Below are 24,899 nucleotides of genomic sequence, written 5' to 3' on the forward strand. Positions count from 1 at the left end.
TTTAGTAAAATATACTATCTGATTCTCTGAAAAAACATCCATTTGTGAAATAAAAAAAGGAGCAGGATAACTTGCATTGGTATTTGCATTTATAAAACAACTGGTTTCCCCATAAATTAAACAAAAAAGAAAATGTAACTTCTCTATACATGTGAAAAGCCCCTCAAGTATATGCTATAACACTGCGGTCCTGGTAGGGAACGGTCCTGAGTCCGACAGCTGCAATGTTCCTTCAGAGTCGCTGTATGTAGCCCCGATTAGGCTCAAGAACCCTTTTCCAGTGACTGAATTTTCCATTTAGTGATAAGTCACCCTAGTGGTTAATAAGTCGCTCTTGTTCTGTGCCTCTTATTCTCTCCAGTGTGGCTTGGACTTTAGCTTTATTGACTTGTGGCCCTGGAAGAAAACAATACCGACTATTAGTAACGTATATATGTATATCTACACACTTATCACGAATGCATAATCACCTGTCCATTTTGGTTAAAAAGTGAAAAATGAGACCAATTCTAGGCCTTAAAGGGTTAAGGGAATTATCCAGTGTTAGAAAATGTCTTACAAGAACAGTGGCAGCCTTCATTTTACCATAGGTTAAAGGGGTATTCCCAGAAAATTTATTTATATTAACTGGCTCCAGAAACTTAAACAGATTTGTAAATTCCTTCTATTAAAAAATCTGAATCCTTTCAATAATTATCAGCTGCTGAAGTTGAGTTATTTTCTGTCTGGCAACAGTGCTCTCTGCTGACATCTCTGCTTGTCTCGGGAACTGCACAGAGTAGAAGAGGTTTGCTATGGGGATTTGCTTCTAAACTGGGCGGTACCTGAGACAGGTGTCATCAGAGAGCACTTAGACAGAAAACAACAACTCAACTTCAGCAGCTCATAAGTACTGACAGGATTAAGATTTTTTAATAGAAGTAATTTACAAATCTATTTTTAATTTTCTGGAGCCAGTTGATATATAAAACTTTTTTTTTCCTGGATAACCCCTTTAAGATAGGAAAGCTGAGCTGTGATTGGTTATGGGCAAAACCAGACAGTTTGGGTTTCTGGTAGGTAAAAGTATAAATGGGCCAAAGACAACCACCCAGGCACTGGCTGTGCCGCAGTATACATTTGAATACCAGCGATGGAATGTGTAATGTGATGTGAAGGAGGCCTTAGAATATAAAAGCTCATTCATATTACTTGCTGGGGGCATCAGAGCTATTCAGAGTTTGGTTACATGAATTGTTCTTTTTCAGCCCTGTACCATACAGTATATATATTTGTCAGTGTTATCCAAACAGTATGCCTCCAGCTGTTGCAAAGCTACAACTCCCAGCATGCCCGGACAGCCAAAGGCTGTCCGAGCATGCTGGGAGTTGTAGTTTTGCAACAGCTGGAGGCACATTATTTGGAAAACCCTGATCTATACACACACAATATATCAAGCAGTTAAAGGGGTAAGGCTGCATTCACAATAACGTTTCTTACATACATACAGGGACCAGATCTGGCTGGGAGATGTGAAAACCGGGGGCTCCCGTACCCGACCCCCATCTCATTCATTTGTCAGTGACTCTGGTCGGCTCATTTTTGCCTCGTATCCAGTTTTGTAACTGGACTTAAAACTGTGGTATACTATGGTTTTCAGTCCGGTCACAAAAAAGAATACAGGGCAAAAATGAGCCGACTGGTGTCCTTATCAGACTCCGGTCGGCTCATTCAAGTGAATGAGATGGGGGTACGGGAGCGCCCGGTTTTCACATCTCCCAGCCGGATCTGGTCTCTGTATATAAGAAATGTTATGTGAATGCAGCCTTATCCAGGATTAGAAAAACAGTTTTCTTCCAGAAACAGCACCACACCTGTCTTCAGTTTGTGTGTGGTATTGCAGAGGTCCATTGAAGTGAATGGAGAAGAGTTGCAATACCACACACAAACTGAGGACAAACGTGATGCCGTTTCTGGAGGAAAGAGATTATTCAGAATTAGAAAAATTATTCCTAAGTATTTTGTCCCCAATGTAGATTAGGGCATTAAGTCAAATACAGCCCTCCATCTAAGTGTGACATGGGCACATATCTGACATGTAAGAGGGGTGGTAATTGAAGAAAGCTTCCCGTATTCACCTCTGGGTAACGGGCGACTGTATGGTGGTAGAGACTAAGTCTCCTGCTGTCGCTTGCTGCGTCCCCTTCCTCACCCCTCTATTATGCTGTTCCCTGCTATTATTTGAAGCCTGGAGTCTGTGCTTTAAAAGACATCTGCAGCAGGACACATTTATACAGGTAAGTGTTTGATCGCCGGGGGGGTCTGAATGCTGGAATCTCCTGCACGGGGCCACAGCTCTCCCGTGCAGGAGGCGTGAAGGCCGCTGCATGATGCGGTGGCAGTCACACCTCCTCCATGTAACTATGGGAGAGGCAGCGTTCTTGCCTCTCCCATTGCACTGTATGGGGAGGGGGTGTAACCGTCGACCTCATGTTGACGCTACACGTAATGTCGGGGCCTCGTTTAGGAGATCGCAGGGGGGAGATCCCAGTGGTCGGACCCCCCCTCGATCAAACACTGTTTTCCACTGCAGTTGTCCTTAAATCTAGAGCTTAGATCCTTGTTTCCCACCACTGAATCCCATTTCATTTTTAATAAAATAAGTTTAAAAACCCTGTGTTTATTATTCTTTATGTATCTCAATAGTGGTCTGACTTTTCCTTATAGAGCTCCACATTCACCTGTAAAGTTGGAGATTTAAAAAACAAACCTTTTACCTCCCTGACCACCAGGGGGAACTCAGGAGCCAACTGAGTATAGTTTATCCATAGAGCTCAATAACACAGTAAGCCCCATATAGTAGCACAAAGCAAGGGATGTGAAGCTCTGTACCAGGAAACAGATCCAACTGCTAAGAATGTGGACCATGACAGGGTGTCAGAGAGTGGACATTCATTAGTATTTATCCATTCTTATAGGGTACATGGCTATGTTCCTTTGATACGGAGATTGGTGATCTTAAGACCTCTTAAATCATCTGTCAGCCCTGAGATCAGGCTCCTTACAGTTGCTTATATCCAATAAGTTGATAAGACAATTTCATTTAACGCCAAGCTGTAATACCAGGCACAACCACTAATAGAGGTACTGAGCAGTATAAACAATGAAACAGACTTGGCTCTTGCCGGAGGGCTTGTGGCCACTTCATACAGCTGATCACCAGTAGTGCCAAGGATCTTAAAATGGTTACTCCAGTTGATATTAAAATAAATTAGTTTTTCATTGGTGCCAGAAAGTTAAACAGATTTGTAAATAACTTTTATTAAAAAAATAAATCTAAATCCTTCCAGTACTTATCAGCTGCTGTATACTAAAAAGGAAGTTGCATTGTTCTTTTCTGTTTGACCACAGTGCTCTCTGCTGACACCTTGGTTCATGTCAGGAACTGTCCAGAGGAGGAGAGGTTTTCTATGGGGATTTGCTCCTACTTTAAACAATTCCTGACATGGACAGAGGCGTCAGCAGAGAGCACTGCTGTCAGACAGAAAAGAACAACTCTTCTTCCTTTGTAGTATACAGCAGCTGATAAATACTGGAAGGATTAAGATTTTTTAATACAAGTACTTTACAAATCTGTTTAACTTTCTGAAGCCAGTCGATATACATTTTTATTTTTTTTTACACTTGTGTACCTCTTTAACTGTACCAATCTACAACTGACAGTGTAAGCTAATTTTAAGGAACAAAATCTCAAAATGACAATAATAATAACTTAATATGGCTGGTCCACATCTTTACCACAGCACTATGCTGCGAGAAATGTTTCAATGGTACCTAAACGTATGTTGTAGTATACTTATAGACTTCCATTATGTGAAAGTTGGCAAAAGTATAGCAGTTTGGACCTGTTTTTGTCCCCTGTTCGTTTGTGTACGCTTTTTTGTGGGATAGAAAAGTTCTGCATGTACCACACAAAAAAAATATGCCGTGGTATACATTTTCTTTCTTATATTACAATTTTCACATTTAAATTATATTAACAAAAAAAAATTTGTTTAAAAATGCACAAACTAATGCAAAAGTACACAACATTGAGCCAAATTGATGTGGTTTTGGGACATGTTTGTGGTTTAACAAAAACATGTGTGTAGTACAAATGCCATACACTTTATATCAGTGTTCCCCAACCAGGGTTTCTCCAGCTGTTGCAAAACTACAACTCCCAGCATGCCTGGACAGCCTTCGGCTGTCCAGGCATGCTGGGAATTGTAGTTTTGCAACAGCTGGAGGCACCCTGGTTGGGGGAACATTGCTTTATATTATATGTACAGTTATGGATTTGGCTTTATACATAAAACGCCTACTTAATATACTCTGGGACTGTAGTTATATGCTTGCTTTATTTTGACACAATAAATGTCCATAGGGAAATGCAAGCAGGGTGAATACTTATCCGAGCACAGTTTTCACAGGCAGACTAACAGATCTTCTACTTGTCATCTCTGCTCTCACACTCACCTACGTAACTGAGAAGGACTGGCAGAAATATGAGGCCATGGGCAGCTCCCAGCAGTACCATGGACAAGTACATTCTGAAGTAGAAGACCTTGAATATCTGAGACTTGGAAAGGCCTAGCACGCCAATGCCTACAAACTTTGTCAGCGTGATTCCACTGAAGACCTAAAGGAAACACCAAAATCAGACACAATTACACATGAGAAATTAAAGGGGTACTCCGGTGGAAAACATTTTAATTTCTATGGGGACTATTCAAGTGTAAAAAAAAATGTAAAAAAATGTAAAAGTAAAAAAAAAGTGAAAAATCCCCTCCCCCAATAAAAAAGTAAAACATCCGTTTTTTTCTATTTTACCCCCAAAAAGCGTAAAAAAACATTTTTTATAGACATATTTGGTATCACCGCGTGCGTAAATGTCCGAACTATTAAAATAAAAGGTTAATGATCCCGTACGGTGAACGGCGTGAACGAAAAAAAAAAATCCTACTTTTTTAATACATTTTATTTAAAAAAAATTATAAAAAATGTATTAAAAGTTTTTTATATGCAAATGTGGTATAAAAAAAAAGTACAGATCATGGCGCAAAAAATGAGCCCCCATACCGCCGCTTATACGGAAAAATAAAAAAGTTATAGGTCATCAAAATAAAGGGATTATAAACGTACTAATTTGGTTAAAAAGTTTGTGATTTATTTTTTAAGCGCAACAATAATATAAAAGTATATAATAATGGGTATCATTTTAATCGTATTGACCCTCAGAATAAAGAACACACGTCATTTTTACCATAAATTGTACGGCGTGAAAACAAAACCTTCCAAAATGAGCAAAATTGCGTTTTTCGTTTTAATTTCCCCACAAAAATAGTGTTTTTTGGTTGCGCCATACATTTTATGATATGAGTGATGTCATTACAAAGGACAAGTGGTCGCGCAAAAAACAAGCCCTCATACTGTGGATGAAAATATAAAAGAGTTATGATTTTTAGAAGGCGAGGAGGAAAAAATGAAAACGTAAAAATTTAATTGTCTGAGTCCTTAAGGCCAAAATGGGCTGAGTCCTTAAGGGGTTAAAGACTTACCACTACATCACAGAGCTGGGTTCAAGCCATCTATTTAGCACTGCTATCAATAAAATGGATTTACTATTGGACTAGATATGCACCTATTATCAATGAGTTATACATATATTAGGTGACCCAGCTGCTGCATTGTAAAGACTTGTAAACAAATAAATAAATAAATAAAATGGTCTGATGAATCAAAATGCCAAAATCTACTTACCGAGCTGCCCATGTGTGCCAAGGCATCCTCAGCGCGTAGCACTCTATTTCCCTTTGTGCTCACTGAAAATGCCCTAGTCACATGACTACAGAACTCCACAGAGATACCACAGCACTGCAAGTGAAAACACAAATATTACTACTTGTACAGTCAGAACTAAAGAGACTCTGTCACCTCCAAACCCCCATTAATCTAAAGTTATTGTAAAAAGCTGATGAACAGTAAATAAAATTAATTTATATTAGATTATTTAATCATTTACGAATACATGGAAGTCCTATCAACCGCTCTAGGTGAAACTTGCCTACAGGGAGTGGGATGATGAGTTTGTCTGAACAGTTGTAACAAAAAAATAAAAAGAACTTACCATGACCAAATTCACCAGGGAAACCGCATTTAGGCTGATGCTCCAGAGCCACATGACACCAAACATGTTGACAAGGATCATGGATATGGTAACACACATCAGGACAGCAGACCAGATTTCAAACCCCAGCAGGATCACAGCCACAAAGAATATGGCAACCAGCGACAGGCAAAGGTTAAACACTGTGTCATCCACTATAGTTAAATACTGTTCATAAAATACATAGAAAACACTGCAAAAGATGGAGAAAATTGGAGAATTAAATGTCTTCCAGTGAAGTTGCACAAATGCAAGACCAATACACATCTCAGGTACCACATCTAAGATACTCTTATTATACAGGGTGACCCCTTTACCTCACTCACCGGAACATGGTGATATCTAATAGTCTATATATCATAGTCTCTCAGAGTACCCAGGGTATATATGATTCAACTACAATTCCCGTTGAGCATAAAGCCCCTCCGGGAGTAAACCCTTTACTAGGGTTACCCCTTTAAAATACCACTTTTATTGTTTTCAATATAAAATATCCCAATGGTGCACAAATAATACAAAAAGGTGTATTAAAAACACAACCTAGATATTGGCTTTAGGTCCTATTCAGACCTTTATTAATATGGAGGTATTTAGTGTAGGATCACATTATTCAATTCCCTATATTTTCCTGGGCCATTGTGTTAGAACCCTGTAGCTTGATAAAGCCAGTTTCTACTGGTGAAACGTTGGGGGGATGCCAAGGAATGTATTTTAATTAGCAACCAGTGTTGGAACATTAGGAGAATTGAAAGGATTGAAAAAAAATTGAAGGGTAACTGAAATCCACAGCACTGCAACAATGGACGTTCCTGGCGCTCTCTCAATGATTCAAGCATGGGGATGAGGATGTACATGGTATTGTCTGCTTAATGGCACACCGGTTGAAAATGCCAATATGAGATATGCAATTCTGGAAAATACCTGTAAGCAAAGACACTGTAGTTCTTGTTTGGTGCATCCAGGCTCTCTGTAATGTTAGTAGCAACCATTCTTGCTTTTCGTAAAGCATCAATGAAGTCTGAGGAGTTATGGAGAATGGTGTGATAGGTCATAAAATAGGTGGCCCCAACGTCTGTGTCATTGGAGAGCAGGTTTACCGCAGAGCTGTATGCTGCATGTCCACTAAAAAAAAGTTACATACAGTACAAATAAATAATCACAATGTTCCAGTACATGTGGCCAATGGCAATAACAAAAGTACAAGTTTATCACTCCTATAATCCATTAAAGATGGGATAAATGGTCTAATAAAGAAAAAAGTCACTGAGCCCTCCAATGGGCTATTCAGTTATGATATGAGATAGAAGGGGCTGGCTGTATCTGCATAAGAGGGCCACGTCCATGACCTAAAACATTGCATCAGCAGCTAGTCTGCAGCTATGGCACATAGCCTTGATCTTAAGTATATTCTAACATTTTCATAACAAGTCCTATGTTCACTGTAGTTCCATGACAAGCACTGTCCAACCTTTGACATGTAAACTTTGAATTAATCATTTACAAGTGAATGGTGCACAAAGCAATTCTCTAATACAGCAGAATTACCAGTAATAACATTCCAGAAATAGGACTTGAAAGACAGGACACAGCCATCATGCTATGTTAGGAGCTGAAGCACATACAGCAGATTAGGAAACTGATGTAAAGCATCCGGGGCTCTCCTCATATCAGAATCAATAGCACTCACTGCTGACTTTTCATTCATGTATAATGCATTGGTATATGTGCAAATTCTACTGGTTCTCTACCTTATACACGCTATAAACTTACCCTTTACCACACTTAGGATTGGGGTTGTCCGAAAGAAACATAGGCAGGAATTTCATAAACTCCTCTTCCTCTGGTCTGCGTTTCCCTTCTGGAGTCATATCACGACATCGAACGCATAATGGATCCACAACTAGAGTAAAGAGACAGGAGGCGCTGAGCGGTGATGGCAGTACATCCTATACTGATGCCTAAGAGCAGCGAGCCAAAAGACCCCCCCAGTCATCTTATCACCTATCCAAAGGATAGGTGATAAGATGTCTGCTCGCGAGGGTCCTGCAGCTGGGACCCCCGTGATCTCTGTGCAGCACCCGCGTTCATTTAGAACACTTTAAGCAAGCGGCGGGGGATCGTTACTTCCCGGCCACCACGCCCATTCCTATAGCCTTTCATTGCGGGGGAGGGGCGCGACGTCACTATACTCCGGCCCTGTAATCACGACCCGACAGACTCTGAGGCTGCAGCGCTGCATGCGACATTGTGGGGGTCCCCAGCAGCCGGACTCCCGCGATCAGACATTTTATCTCCTATCCTTTGGATAGAGGATAAGATGTCTTAGGGCCAGAGTACCCCTTTAAGAAAAAAATCATAAGTACAATAGAATTTGTTAAAATCAATAACACTAACCTGTTCATCGAATGCATTGTCTATATGGTCACCTGACCTTCACATTTCTATTGTTAGAGATGCTATTCCAAAACTATACACATTAATATGGAGTTGGTCCCCTATTCTCAATGTCCACTCTTCAGAGAAGACTTTACACAAGATTTTGGAGGTGTCTGTGGAAATTTGTGCCCTTTCATCTATAACAGCATTTCCAAGGTCAGACATTGAAGCTGGATGAAAAAGTTTGGTTCACAACAGGCATCCAATTGATATATTTACGCTGCGGATCCGGTGCTGAAGGACCTCTGTATGCTGGCTTTACGTGTTCCTGCTCGGAGCAGCAATACGCCGCTACGTGCAGACACACTGAAGCGATGTGCGAGTCGTCGCGCATGCGCGGTGTACTCGCACACATTGTGGCCGCACCCCCTGCTCTAGGAGCTAGGCCGAGAGCTGCAGTGATGTGCAATTATACTGCACATGCACGCAGCGACTTGCACATTGCAGTGTGGCTGCTCGTAGCGGCGTATTGCTGCTCCGAGCAGGCACATGTAAAGCCAGCATACAGAGGTCCTTCAGTGGCGGATCCACAGCGAAATCTGCGCTGTAAATCCGCTCGTCTGAACGTACCCTAAGGCTGGTTTCAGGCATTGCGTAGGCCTGCCCTAACCATGGTGAGCTTCAGTGGTTTGTGCACATGCACAAACATTTGGGATCCTACACAAAATGACACATAACATGTGAACAACACACTTAAAGCTAAATTTTACTTAATGCGTGGAGGACATGAGGGTTACAACCCTGCACAGGCTACCTAATATTTGTTGCTTCAGTTTCCAAGTAAGGCATTTTATTCAATTTTATTTGTAGTGGTGACATTTGTCATCTAGATCTAAATAAATACATTTTTAAACACAAACTATAGCAAACTTCCCTCCCATCCTTCCAGATAGGGTAAAACACTTACAATATAAGAGATAGAGATATGTAACTGAAAGGGAAACCAACAGCCGGTTTACCCGCACTAAACCCAATACACAGGGTTATAGTGCCGGTGATTCAGATAAAAATGAGGTTTATTGGGTTTAATGCGGGTAAACAGGTTGACAGTTTTGCTTTAAAGATAAAAATGTGTCATTTGAACTATAAAGTAATAGTTTCCTGAAGCATAAAAATATACAGGAATAGTTACCTGAAGCATTGCAGAACTTCTCTGTATGATTATACACTCTACAACAACTAGATTGAGGTTTCACCCAGTCAAAGTAATCATCAAGCCAGGAAGATGGGGCATAGCCAATCTTTGTGCTAAAAAGTATATACAAAATGTACACAGTTAAGACAGACACTGGGGGTAAAAGACTCCATTACAGAAGAGTTGTATAATACGTGCTTGAGCTAGAACAGCAGCAGCTCTGGGATGACTTACTAGTAGTCAATTTGAGCTGCATTATAAATCTGTTGTACGAGAGAGTTGTTACTGCAGCCGGCCCCGCCACACACCATATCCTGCCCCTCCTTTGATTTGTAATCGTGCCCCTCTTTCACCACAAAGTACACCGGCGGACCACTGTGCATGTATTTATTCAGAGAGTCAAAATAATTCAGCACATAGGAATCCTACAACAAAAGGAAGAGAAAAAGCGACTTGATGTAAGACAAATTCATATAGTCAAAAGTGGAAGTTACCGAACAACTCCTTAAAGGAAGTAATAAAACAGAGGGTAAACTTACATCTGGCATAGACAACTTCTGATCCAAACCAACGTCTACTTTATTAATGACAGCAATACTGAAGGAAAGCATTCCTACAAAGACGGATACCTAGAAAACAGATCACCGAGGAGACAAGTAAGAAGATGTACCGTATATACTCAAGTATAAGCCGACCCGAATATAAGCAGAGGCCCCTAATTTTACCCCTAAAACCCAGGAAAAGTTATGGACTCGACTATAAGCCTAGTGTGGGAAATACATAATCCCCCCCCTATGTAATCATCCAGACCCCCGTCATCACCCCCCCCCCCTTCATCATCAACCCCTGTCAATCCCTTCATCAGTGGTCTTCAACCTGCGGACCTCCAGATGTTGCAAAACTACAACTCCCAGCATGCCCGGACAGCCATTGGCTGTCCAGGCATGCTGGGAGTTGTAGTTTTGAAACCTCTGGAGGTCCGCGGGTTGAAGACCACTGCGGCCTTCGTCATCATCCAGCCCCCCCTTTTGTTTTGTACTCACCTCCCCTTGGCGGGAAGTTAGGGTGAGCTGGTCTGGGCCATCTATACTGCAGGGACCGTCCGGTGGGGATGGTTAGTTGTTGCGGGCTGTCAATTTTCACCTGGAGGGCCTATTCTCCACGCTTCGGGCCCCGGAGTAGTGACGTTGCCTTGACGACGACGCACAGGGATGCAAGGCAACATCACTACTCCGGGGCCCGAAGTGCAGAGAAGAGGCCCCCCCGATGAAGATGGACAGCCCGCAACGACTAACCATCCCCAGTATAGATGGCCCAGACCAGCTCACCCTAACGTCCCGCTGGGCTTGCTGGGAGTTGTAGTTTTGCAACATCTGGAGGTCCGCAGGTTGTAGACCACTGATGAAGGGATTGACAGGCGGAGAGTTCACTCGATTGTAAGCCGTTTTCAGCTTATACTCGAGTATAGACAGTAACCAGCAATGGTTAATAGAATTATACACCCACTATGTACTGTAATGCAGAATTTCAAACAGTGTAAAAATAAATGACCAAACAAAAACATTGCTTTTTAGCTACAGGGCTGTATTTGCAATTTTATTTAAACCAGGGGCTTTTTTTGGGATCCAACTCACAGTGTACAATGCCTCAGCCATTTAAAGATTACTTTGTAAAAGCAGAAGCTATAGGAACTTGTACAATGCTCCCAGCTGCTGTTGTGTGATGACAGGATTTTGATGTATAAGGCTTGGACATGATACACGTACACTGGTACATTTATTGCAATATTTCCTTTCCGTGCTGAAATCAAACCAGCAAAAAAATCTGCAGTATATCCGGGTGCTGCCATATCTGCAGTAAGGCTGTACAATATATTCCAATCGAATTGCAATATGGCCCCCGGGAAAATTTGCTATTGCCTGCAGCCACCATATGACGCACGCAAAGTCTGTGGCTAGGAAGTTTCAAAAATTCAAATGCTTAGTCAGTGTTTGCCAAACAGGGTGGCTCCAGCTGTTGAAAAACTACAACTCCCAGCATGACCGCACAGCCAAAGGCTGTCCGGGCATGCTGGGAGTTGTAGTTTTGCAATAGCTGGAGGCACCCTGGTTGGAAACACTGTCCAAAGTAATGATAGGGGTGTGGGGGGAAACACCTAGCCATGGTCCCTATAGGTCTGCTGCAGATTCTCTTCTCCTCCATGCGGTCCCGGTATCTTCTCTGAGGCAAAACGACAATCAGCTGGTTCCAGGACCTTTACTGCTCAGCCAATCAGTGGCTGTGATGGTGTCATGTCAGTGATTGGCTGAGAAGTAAAGTCCTAAAAGTTCCACAAGACATCGGACTTCATGAAGTAGAATGGGATCTGCAGCAGACCTACGGGAGAACAGGAGCAAAGTAAGCATCAGGTTGCCCGCGGGGGCGGGGGTTGACATGGAGAGGGGGGGGGGGGGGGATGTGACAGTGGGGGATTTACATGGAATGGGGAGATATGAAATGGGGTGATGGGAATCGGGAGTATAGACATAAAAAGGGAGCGAATAGGCGTGAAATGAGGGGGGTGAAGTTGGAGGATATAAAATGAAATGTGGGAGATTGGACATGTAATCGCACATTTTACCCACATCATGCAGCCCTTTTCTGCAGGCTAATACAATTTGTGCTGCCTATTAAATAGATTTCTAAAAATCCAAAAATCCTCAATGCCAGATGGAAATCCCATCCAGTGCACAACAGGCTAAAACATGGCATGATGCTGGACCTATGAATGGCATAGTTTGCCCTCCTGCATAGTTTCACTGGGGCAAAAAACACTGCATGCAGCAGCCATTCTTGATGGAGACTATGCCAGATATTTTACATTCAAGCCATGCTTAAAAACACACACACGCCCATTTATGTTCATGGTAATTCATATTTTTTATACTTTCTGTTCTATTGAAGTTAGTTGCAGTAAGCTGCCAGTAACAACAGCTTCCATTATGGCAGACCATGCTGAGCGACTAACATAACCAACATAATGACACCCACATACCGTCACCCACATTTCCTAGACTTTTATAGGACACGTTTTCCAAGTTATCCACTATCAGATTTATTATGCCATTTGCCTGATATACAAGTACATTTTCTGCAGTAGTAAATAATACATACCACTATTGGTCTCATCCAGTCTTTCAATATTAATGGAGAGTAAATCTTTTTGAAGAAAAGGAAAAGCCAGCTCTTTGGTTTCCCAGACCCTCGGGTTCTCTTACATCCTGGCACACAGCAGAGGATGTCTAACCTACTTTTCTAGAGAGAAAATAAATTGGATTAGTTGTAAAATAATTTTTGCATCTGCGGAGTCACTGGTTGCTACACAAAGTTCTCGTGAAATGGAATCTGTATTTTAGTAGTTTAACCCCTTAAGGACTTAGCCCATTTGGGCCTTAAGGACTCTGACAATTAAATTTTTACATTTTAGTTTTTTCCTCCTCCCCTTCAAAAAATCATAACTCTCTTATATTTTCATCCACAGACTAGTATGAAGGCTTGTTTTTTGCACGACCAGTTGTCCGTTGTAATGCCCTCATTCACTTTACCATAAAATGTATGGCACAACCAAAAAAATACTATTTGTGTGGGGAAATTAAAAAGAAAACCGCAATTTTGCAAATTTTGGAAGTTTCGTTTTCCGCCATACAATTTACGGTAAAAATTATGTGTTCTTTATTCTTTGGGACAATACGATTAAAATGATACCCATGATAACATACTTTTCTATTACTGTTGGTCGTAAAAAAATAAATAAATAAATAAAAAACAGTTTAACCAAATTAGTACGTTTAAAATTCCCCTATTTTGAAGACCTATAACTTTTTCATTTTTCCATATAAGCAGCGGTATGAGGGCTAATTTTTTTGCGCTGTGATCAGTACTTTATTGATACCATATTTGCTTATATAAAACATAATACTTTTTATATAAAACATTAACATTCTATTTTAATAGTTGGGATATTTACGCATGCGGTGATACCAGATATGTATAAAAAAAAAATAAAAAAATATTATATATATATATATATATATATATATATATATATATATATATATATATATATATATATATATATATATATATATAATATATATATATAATATATATATATAATATATATATATAATATATATATATAATATATATATATATATATATATATATATTATATATATATATTTTTTTTTTTTTTTACACTTTTTGGGGGTGAAGTTAGGGAAAATGGGACAATTTACGTTTTTATTGGGGGAGGGGGGTTTTCACATTTTTTTTTTTTTTTTTTTTTACATTTTTACACTTTAATAGTTCCCATAGGGGACTATATATAACAATCATTCGATTGCCAATACTGTTCAGTGCTATGCATAGGACATAGCACTGATCAGAATTATCAGTCATCTTCTGCTCTGGTCTGCTCGATCGCAGACCAGAGCAGAAGATCTGTGGAAGGCAGCAGAGGGGAGGCTGGTGAGGGGACCTCCGGCTGCCATGCTGGATGATCGGATCACCGTGGCAGCGCTGCGGGCGATCCGATCATCCATTTAAAGTACCGCGATGCTGCAGATGCCGTGCTCTGTATTGATCACGGCATCTGAGGGGTTAATGGCGGACATCCGTGCGATCTCGGATGTCTGCCATTACGGGCGGGTCCCTGGCTGCTATCAACAGCTGAGACCTGCCACGCATGACGCGAGCATGCTCGCGGTTATGCATAGGACGTAAATGTACGTCCTGGTGCGTTAAGTACCAGCTCACCAGGACGTCTTTAAGGGGTTAATATTAAAGGGATTAATACTATTGTAAATACAGTTTAAAACTAAGTGACAGCACATAAAGTGATCACACTCTAATGTACATGATAGATAAAATGGAATGGAACTGCCTATGAAAGAAGCTTTAAAAGGGGTACTCCGCCCCTAGACAGGTTATCCCCTTATCCAAAGGATAGGGGATAAGATGTCTGATCGCGGGGGTCCTGATGCTGGGGACCCCTGGGATCTCCCTGTATCACCTGGTGTTCGTTTGGCGCATTGGGTGCAGCGCCGGAGGCTCATGACGTCACGGCCACGCTCCATCAATGCAAGTCTACGGCCGTCACACCCCCTCCCATAGACGTGCATTGAGGGGGCATGGCCGTGACGTCATGAGCCTCTGCCCTGCATCGCCAGTCATCCGGCACGGAGTGAAGTTCGCTCTGTGCACCAGATGTCTGGGGTGCCGCAGCTGAGATTGGGGTGGGGACCCCCGCGATCAGACATCTTATTTCCTATCCTTTGGATAGGGGATAAGATGTCTCGGGGCGGAGTACCCCTTTACCATGTATGAAAGGGGGTTGTGGACAAAGTGACTATTCTTGTCTGCTGCTGCTTGTTGGGCATTGGTGAACTCTATTCCACAGCGGACAGGACATAAGCATTTACCCATTGATGGTACAGAAAAAAAAAACCTGCATGTGGTGTCAGTAATGTAATTCTCACATTTTTGTTCTCAAAAAAAAAAAAGAAGAAAAAAAAAGTAACGGATAAACGGAATAGAAACACAAGGCTGCATCAACCTCTACTCCTTCAACATAAGCAAAAACCAATAAACAAATATTAGCAGCTGATAAACAAACATTATCTATATAGTCTGTTGTTCAGGGACAATAGATTAACAGTGAAAGGGGTACTCCACTGGAAAACTTTTTTTTTTAATCAAAACTGGTGCCAGAAAGTTAAACAGATTTGTAAAATTACTTCTATTAAAAAATCGTAATCCTTCCAGTACTTATCAGCTGCTGAAGTAGATTTGTTCTTTTCTGTCTGGCAACAGTGCTCTCTGCAGACACCTCTGTCCATTTTAGGAACTGTTCAGAGGAGGAGCAAAATAGCAAATCCCCATAGAAAACTTCTCCTGTTCTGGACAGCTCCTAAAATGAACAGAGGTGTCAGCAGAGAGCACTGTGGTCAGGCACAAAGGAAATTCAAAAAGAAAAGAACTTCCTGTGGATCATAACAGCAACTGATAAGTACTGGAAGGATTAAGATTTTTTTTTTAAATCTGTAGGAAAAAAAAAAAAAAAAAAAAAGGAGAAATAACCATAAACCCCAAGGCCAATATCAGATATACCAATAAATGATGTATAAATGAACCGTGCTTCAAATCTATGATGAAATTGTAATATTTATTAAAACATATATTATGATAGTATGCCTCCTTTCACAGGGCCCTTGTGAGGAGGTAAGTATATACAACAGAATAATAAATTGATATTATTAAAATTAAAATCACACCACTGCAGAAGTTACTGTATGACTCCTTAGTCTGGCATTCATTAATTCAGAATAGCAATAATCTCACAGTCCACAAGAATAGCTGCATGGGCATTCAGGGACTCGGGTGTATATGCCCATGCAGCTATACTTGCGGACTGTGAGATTATTGCTATTCTGAATTAATGAATGCCGGACTAAGGAGTCATACAGTAACTTCTGCAGTGGTGTGATTTTAATTTTAATAATATCAATTTATTATTCTGTTGTATATACTTACCTCCTCACAAGGGCCCTGTGAAAGGAGGCATACTATCATAATTTTAATAATATATGTATTTTAATATTACATTTTCATCATATATTTGAAGCACGGTTCATTCATACATCATGTATCGGTATATCTGATATTGGCCTTGAGGTTTATGGTTATTTCTCCCTTTTTTCTACAAATTCATTCAATATCTAAGGTGTAGGTGCCTAATCATTTCATACCTCGGCTAATTCATTGTGAGCTGCAGGAAAAGTAGGATAGCTCGGCACTGCTTACTTCTGCATACCTTGAAGAATACTTTAGCCGAGTGTAGAGGGATAACTGTCTATTGTAGTTCAGTGGTGCTCAGACGTCATGCAGCAGTCAACAATTCTTATCTCAAAGATGAAAAGAAAAACATTGGCGACTACCCAAATCTTCTTTCTTGAGCTTTTTTACATATAAAGTGGTCCCTTAACATACGATGGTAATTCGTTCCAAACGACCCATCGTTTGTCGAATCCATCGTATGTTGAGGGATTCGTGCAATGTAAAGTATAGGAAGCTGTACTCACCTGTCCCTGCCGCTCCGGACCGCGTCCTCAACGCTCCCGATGCTGTCCCAGGGGCTCCCGATGCTGTCCCGCTGCTCCGGAGGATCCCGAAGTGTACCCGGAGCAACGGGGATAGGTAAGTGAACCTGTCCGGGATGCTTAAACTGCTATCCGACAGCAGCTTAAGCATTTTGCGCTGTCGGATGGCAGTTAATGTGATGGCCACGACATATAAAAGCATCGTATGTCGATTTGATCATATGTCGGGGCCATCGCATGTCAGGGGGGTTACTGTACACTCACATATTACAGACATGTAACGCGATGGACGGGTCCAGGGGGTACAGTAGGCAACAGCGGCCGTTGCTTCGCACTGGTGTGCTTCGTCGGGCCGTGGCCCGACGAAGCACAATACCAGTGCGAAACAACGGCCACTGTTGCCTACTGTACCCCCCCCCCTGGACCCGTCCATCCCGTTACATGTCTGTAATATGTGAGTATATATAATAAAGCTCCAGAAAGAAGATTTGGTGAGTCGCCGACTTTTTTCTTTTCATCTTGGAGATAAGAATTGTGAGCTGCACTGACATATTTTTATTCTAATTTACAAATCTGTTTAACTTTCTGGCACCAGTTGATGTTTTCCAGTGGAGTACCCCTCTAATGCTAAGGATAGAGGAAGTTACGATACACAGTTGTGAAACAACAGAGGAACCAAGAAACAAACACTGCTCAGCCATAGCATGCATATGGGAGCCACATAAACAAGCATGTACAAAATATCCCATGTCCTGAAAGAATCTGCTACAGTAGGGGAATTTTTTTTGGCCATAAAAAAAATTTTGTATTTGCAAATCATGGCGCACCCCATATTTGTGCAAACATTTTCCATCAGCACCTGCAAATTTTAAACCCTTAAGGACCAGGCCAATTTTATTTTTGCATTTTCGTTTTTTCCTCCTCGCCTTCTAAAATCCATAACTCCTTTATATTTCCATCTACAGACCCATATAAGGGCTTGTTTTTTGCGTAACCAGTTGTACTTTGTAATGAAACTTCTTATTTTACCATAAAATGTACGGCAAACCCAAAGAATTTTTTTTTTTTTTACAGAGGAAATTTAAATGAAAACCACAATTTTGCACACGTTGGAGGGTTTTGTTTTCACGTATTTTTTGTACCAATTTTGTGTTTTGATGTAAGTTTTCATCAGTTGGGGTCTTGGTACTGAGATCCACACAGATCTCTAGAATGATAGCTCACTACCTATTTCTGTGGTCTCAAACTGTGGCCCACCAGATGGTGCAAAACTTCAACTCCGGGCATGCTGGGAGTTGAAGTTTGGCAACATCTGAAGGGCCACAGTTTGAGACCACTGTCCTATATATACATTTGCAGCTCCCATGTATGATTGAAGAGGATTTGTCTCCACATTTTAGACCTAAGAAATGGTTCTGCTGAAGCATAAACTATCCACATACTCACCTCTTGTCTCTTGATATCCAAGCCAAGTAAGCTCACAAAGCATGTGATCTGGAGAAGAAAGTCAAAAAAGACAGCCATCCCAGCAAAGATAGAAAAGGTGCGCACGGCAGGCATGGATGATAGCGCTCCTGGAGGGAATAGAATTATGTTATTTAGTCATAGGGCGTTATTCATAATGGGGGTAAAAATAAAAAAGGGGAAGGCAAAACTGCATGATCAACCAGCATATATAGTTTATGATTCAATATAAGAAATCGTAAATGGGAGGAAAATAACCCCCCCCCCCCTTTTTTTTTTAAATATTAAAAGATTTATAAAAAGGTACAAAAACATTAATAGAGATGAGAAATTACCTAAGAAAAATGCCACCGTCTCTGAGAATGAGGAAAGGAATATGCTTGGGGCCACATCTCCCAAGACTCTTCCTATCTGTTCATCGAGTTTTTCCCCTTGAAGTCGTTCATCCCTCTGTAAAAGAACAACCATGTGTATAATAATAAATGTAAGAGGAAACACCCAATTGCCCCTAAATCATGAGCCCTCTACTGGTCAGGACTATTATGGTCACAGCAAACAAAGCTTTAATAGATCTCTATGAAATACAAGTCCTAATGACTCCTGACATAAACCATAGAAGAAGGGGTTCTTATTTCTCGTTTTTCTTCAATGGCGAGGATAACTTATATACTCGAGTATAAGCCGAGTTTTCGCATGAACGTTCCTGTGCGTCGTCGTCAAGGCAACGTCACTAGTCCGGGGCCTGGCCCTGAGCGGAGAAGAGGGCCTCCCGGTGAAGATGGACAGCCCGAAACGACTAACCCTCCCCACCGGACGGTCCCTGCAGCATAGATGGCCCGGACCAGGTCACTCTTCCTTCCCACCGAGGGGAGGTGAGTAGAAAACTAAAGGGGGTCTGGATGATGAGGAAGGCCGGCAGTGGTCTTCAACCTGTGGACCTCCAGATATTTCAAAACTACAACTCCCAGCATGCCCGGACAGCCGATGGCTGTCCGGGCATGCTGGGAGTTGTAGTTTTGCAACATCTGGAGGTCCACAGGTTGAACACCACTGATTGAAGGGATTGACAGGCAGTGATGATGAAGGGGGGGGGGGTCTGGATGATGACAGGGTGATGATGACGGGGGTCTGGATGATGACAGGGTGATGGTGACGGGGGTCTGGATGATGACAGGGGGGGGGGGGGGGGAATGATGCATTTACCGCCCTAGGCTTATAGTCGAGTCATTAACTTTGCCTGGGTTTTGGGGGTAAAATTAGGGGCCTTGGCTTGTATTCGGGTCGGCTTATACTCGAGTATATACGGTAGTTTTTGCCAACAAAAAGCCCAAAAATTTAAATGAAGACTAATTTCTGCGTGAACAGCCTATAACTAGGGGTATTTAATAAGGATAAATAGATAGCAGGTTGTGTACATTGTAATTCTGAGCTGCAAGTAAACATTAACCCATGATGAGTCAGGTCCTCCTGTATCAATATGTAAACAGACACCTAAATTTTGTGTCTACGTACTATGTTGTCACTATATAAATAATGGGATTTATATAAAAGAAAAAAAGCCCAGGGTCTTAGGATTGTTGACATATCGCACATCTTAACCCCTTAATGGTGCAGCGATTTTTCATTTTTGCCCTCATCGCCTTTTAAAATCCATAATTCTTCCAAATTTTCATCTATAGGGCGTGTTGTTTGCGGACTTCCTGTACTTTGTAACGACATCACTCATTTTACTACAAAATGAACGGTGAAGCTCAAAACATTTTTTTGTGGGACAAAACTGAAAATAAAACACCATTGTGCAACTTTTAGGGGGTTGCATTTCTATGTAGGGCACTTATCAGTAAAAATTACACAATGGGGAAGATTTATCAAAACCTGTGCAGAGGAAAAGTTGTTGAGTTGCCCATAGCAACCAATCAGATCTTTCATTTTTCAGAGGTCTTTTCAAAAAATGAAAGAAGCGAGCTGATTTGTTGTTATGGGCAACTCAACAACTTTTCCTCTGGATAGATTTTGATAAATCTCCCCATTATCTTTATTCTAAAGGTCCATACAATTCCAGCGATACCAAATTTATATAGGTTTTGTTTTATTTTGTTAGTAAAAAATTTTGTAAGAAAATTTGTAGGCTTAAAATTGTTCTCTTCTGACCCCTATAACTTTTTTATTTTTCTGTATACAGGGCTGTATGAAGGTTAATTTTTTGCGCGGTGACCTAGTTTATAACGGTACCATTTTTGTTTTTAATGGACTTTTTGAACACTTTTTATGAATTTTTTTCTGTTATATCAAATGACCAAAAATGCGCAATTTTGGACTTTTTTTTTCTGTTTACACCACTGACCATGCGGTTTCATTAACATTATATTTTAATACATTTTAAGCCTGTTAGGGCTGTATTTGTGCGATGGGCGCGAGTATTTTCTGTCCCTGCACCTCTACAAGGTAGAGCTGGCTCCCCGCCTCCACTACACACAGCAGCGCAATAGAAAAAGGAGATTACATGGACATAACTCTGGCAATACCTGACTTATTAAAGTAAGTGATCACTCGTTTTAATGCTGTTTACCTGCAATATAACCCAGTATACAGCGTGTAGTGTGGGTGAACAGCCTGTCAATTTCCCAAAAAAATATTATATAATGTTGAAATAAAAGGGGAGCACTATCCTCTGATCTGGTCTTATATTCACTTTAATGATTTTTAAATCATATTGTTGCAGTCAGATATAATAAAATATATAGATATTTATTTAAAGCAGATAAGCAGTAAACACTGCAGGGCACTTGAAGATGTACTTATATAGCATTCATTAAAAAAAAATATGGGAGAAAAGGTAATGTAAAAATAATATACAGCTTTTTAGGTGGATGGTATATTATATGTGTTATATAATAGACTGGTTATTTATAATAGCTCTATCTGATATGAATAACAAATTAGTACTGGTATGCAAATGTGCGTGTTGGTGATGTTCTGCACAGTTCATATGAGTCCAAGATATGTTTGTATCTGTTTATGGATATTGCCTACTAATAATGGATAATGCCTTATTGTCCTTTATGATCCTATGTATCGTGACGTTACTTCTACGAAGTGATGTTACAATGTGTGAGCATTCCGTTGAAAAGATACTAGTAAAAGAATGCACCGCACCTTCTCAGATAGTGCTCTGTTTACTGCTTATCTGTTTTAAATAAATATCTATATAATTTATTATATCTGACTGTATAATATAATTTAAACATCATTCATAGATGAATATAAGACCAGATAACAGGATATTGCTACCCTCTTATTTCTGTATAAGTTCACTAAGTTGTATAGGATACACAACTCTATGGGCAACAGAACTCGTCTGGCCCCATATATATCCTCAACCCCTTTTCTTTTGGGTTGAGCTACCTATCCCCGTTTTCTTTCTTTAAATTATATAATGTTATTGATCCTACATGTGAATAGCTTCAATACAAAAAGAAAAAATAATATATATGAAATATCAGAATGAAAAAACAAAATAGAAAATTGACTCAATGAATAAAAAGGGGTTAAGCTAAAACATTAAATGAAAAATACTACAATTAAAAAAAAAAATACTGCACCTGTAAAGTCTGCACAATGATGTATATGTTATCCACTCCTACGGCAAGAACCAAAAACGGGATGACTTCTATTACTATGAGAGTGAGAGGGACACCAGCATAACTGAAGACCCCCAGAGAACAAGCCACCGAACTCAGAACAATCAAGATGCCGCAAATACCCAGTGAGATTTTAGAGTCCACCTGTAAGATGTAGAAATGATTAATACTTGGATTAGTTTTCATCATGTGACACATATAAGCAAAAAAACTAAACAAAAAAAAAAAAAAACCTTGCTAATGCATACTTTACATACTTTTGCCAATTAAAAGGTTTTATTTACAGGTGGAGTTTGGTTATAACCTCTCTATCAGGTTGCATGTCCCTTAAAGTGGTACTCCACTGGTGTCAGAAAGTAAAACAGATTTGTAAATTACTTTGTTTAAAAATATTAATCCTTAATCCAGTACGTAACTTCCCGTGGAGCATACAGCAGCTGATATTTTCTTTAAAAAAAAAAAATGTCTGACCACAGTGCTCTCTGCTGACAACTGTCTGTCTCAGTAACTGTCCAGAGCAGCATAGGTTTGCTATGGGTATTTGCTCCTTCTCTTGACAGTTCCTGAGACAGAGAGATGTCAGCAGAGAGCACTGTGGTCAGACAAAAGATATTTAAAAAGAAAAGAACTTCCTGTGGAGCATCCAGCAGCTGATAAGTACTGGAAGGGTTAAGATTTTTTAATAGAAGTAATTTACAAATCTGTTTAATGTTCTGGCATCAGTTGATTTAAAAAAAATTGTTTTTCACCGGAGTAGCCCTTTAAGACCAGCAGATGACTGCATAGGCACAACACTTTGTAATGTAGAACCTGACCCTATTCTGCTGTTACTCAGGCATAGCCTCTCTTGTCAGGGCAGTGCATCATATCCATTCTGTTGTGTTCTCAGAAGTGGCTATGGTATCAGCAGTGGAGAGAAAGGGAACTAATTCAATGCAAAGTGAGTAAAAAAAAAAAAAAACAGGTTGGTTTTATAAGCTTTTTTACAATATTTTATAAGGACTTAAGACTGGACATTTCCCTTTTCTAATTAAATATGATATGCAAAGCTAACCAGGGAACACACCAAGATTCTGTTGCACTGGCCAACGTTTCCCAAGGCCAGGGAGATGTAGACGAACATCAGGGCATAGCTGATGAGGACTGTGGTTACATCACTCGTGCTTTCCCGATTGATTTCATCCTCAATGCTCCGTTCAGTAGAAAAGGCAATTGATAAATTTGTGTTGTTGTAATTTTCCACAAACTTAATAAACCTAACAAAAAAATAAAATCATCAGCTGTTGACATAGATTAGTGTGTTTAGAGTACATTGCAGGCGTTTGTCAAAATGGAGTCCTATAGAAACTTCAACATGAGCCAGAAGCTTCCAGGACGCGCACACATAAGCAGATATGGCAAAATGCAATGTGAAAGAAACCTCATACAGAAATGAAAGCCTCATGTGTGTTCCTCTAAGAGTCAGGAAGTGCAGGATATCTGGGTTATTCTTGGTCACTAACCAAGAGTCATTCACCCTCAATAATACGTACTCTTTCTCCCAGGCTTTTGCTTTATTTATCTTTTCGGTGTCATTGTGGAAGTTGTTCACAGGGAATGTAATGACCAGGGCTGTAGCGTTATTGTAGTTCTCTCCTGGAAGAAAGAAGTTAAGTGAAAGTCTGCGTAAAGATCCTTCATGAAACTAAATGTATACTCTACATCAAAACAGAATAAACTGATTGCGAATCGGCACTGGTACATCTCGCTTGTTGGGTGGGGATTAATAGGACACGCTGATTTATGAAACGGGATCTCGGGAGGTGCTCACGCAGAACAAGAAGACTCCAGTGAATATCAAAACATAAAGATAGATAATGGAGAGCTCACCCGGCCAAACGTCCCAGGCTGGCAGGCTGTTACCGATGTGAAGTTATATCTTGGCAGGGAGGCAGTAGATGGTCCGGGGGAGCTCAGATGCCAGCAACAGACCGAATCACACCGCTTGGTGTTTCCTCAGGCCGCACCTAGTGCGGCCTGACAAAGCACCAAGCGGCATCATACGGTCCGTGGCCGGCATCTGAGCTCCCCCCGGACAATCTACCGCCTCCCTGCCAAGATATAACTACACGTCGGTAACAGCCTGCCAGCCTGGGACGTTTGGCCGGGTGAGCTCTCCATTATCTATCTTTATGTTTTGATTAATGTATACACTCTATTGGCAGGGTCCATGTCTGAGGTTGTATACACACAAGTAATGTGGTAAAAATGCATATGTTTTGGGCACTATTTTGACTGAGCAGCACAGTATTAGTACAATTGTTGGATGAACAAGCGGTCATCTGCTGTCACCTAGTTCTTAGAGCACCATCAAGCAGTGAAGACAGACACATTTTAAACAATATAAATGTTATGGGTAAAAACACTATCTGTTTGGTGAACTTCTTAGTTGCAGTGCATGCGGTGAGTCTGGAGTCCGGTATGTTCATGGGCTGAAGACTCCCCACCGCTGACTGACAGCTGGTAGATCGAGTCATCAGACCACGACTTAGGGCTGTAATACGGATGTAAAAATGTGTCATAATAAGCTAGCATAAACCCTGCCTAATAAGAAGGAAGAAAATGATACTCGTGCACATTTCTATCCATATACATGAAGTAAGCCGTTCTAAGGTTTGCCATACTGCCTAGTTATATATACACCCATTTAGATAGTTACTGCCTACAGATATATACATAGGAGCATGAACAATATATGCATTCTAACTGAACATAAAAGGTTGCATATCATACCATCATAGCCTCCAAGTACAAGCCATGGAAAGATCGGCCCACCAAATGTGCCCAGGCACGGATCATGAAGATCAGAAGTATCATTTAGTGATGCAGGAGATCTGTGAAGATTTGGAATGTAGTAA

At 40.7% G+C, this 24,899-nt stretch overlaps 1 protein-coding gene across 1 annotated transcript in view; it reads right to left on the bottom strand.

Moving 5' to 3' along the window:
- Positions 1-68: 68 nt before the first annotated feature.
- The window catches only part of NPC1 (NPC intracellular cholesterol transporter 1), a 64,933-nt gene continuing 40,102 nt past the window's right edge, over positions 69-24,899 (bottom strand). The window contains exons 10-25 of the mRNA XM_056521724.1: positions 24,775-24,875; positions 23,535-23,637; positions 23,069-23,258; positions 21,964-22,146; positions 18,697-18,811; positions 18,344-18,471; positions 12,912-13,052; positions 10,298-10,387; positions 9,993-10,183; positions 9,756-9,871; positions 7,958-8,087; positions 7,109-7,309; positions 6,149-6,380; positions 5,782-5,895; positions 4,498-4,660; positions 69-396 (exon numbers count right to left, since the gene is read on the bottom strand). Coding sequence (XP_056377699.1) covers positions 314-396; positions 4,498-4,660; positions 5,782-5,895; positions 6,149-6,380; positions 7,109-7,309; positions 7,958-8,087; positions 9,756-9,871; positions 9,993-10,183; positions 10,298-10,387; positions 12,912-13,052; positions 18,344-18,471; positions 18,697-18,811; positions 21,964-22,146; positions 23,069-23,258; positions 23,535-23,637; positions 24,775-24,875 — 2,281 coding nt within the window. The 3' untranslated portion in view covers positions 69-313. The remainder of the gene's footprint in view (positions 397-4,497; positions 4,661-5,781; positions 5,896-6,148; positions 6,381-7,108; positions 7,310-7,957; positions 8,088-9,755; positions 9,872-9,992; positions 10,184-10,297; positions 10,388-12,911; positions 13,053-18,343; positions 18,472-18,696; positions 18,812-21,963; positions 22,147-23,068; positions 23,259-23,534; positions 23,638-24,774; positions 24,876-24,899) is intronic.

This window comes from Hyla sarda, chromosome 5, assembly GCF_029499605.1.
Source record: "Hyla sarda isolate aHylSar1 chromosome 5, aHylSar1.hap1, whole genome shotgun sequence".
Classification (NCBI taxonomy): Eukaryota; Metazoa; Chordata; class Amphibia; order Anura; family Hylidae; genus Hyla; species Hyla sarda.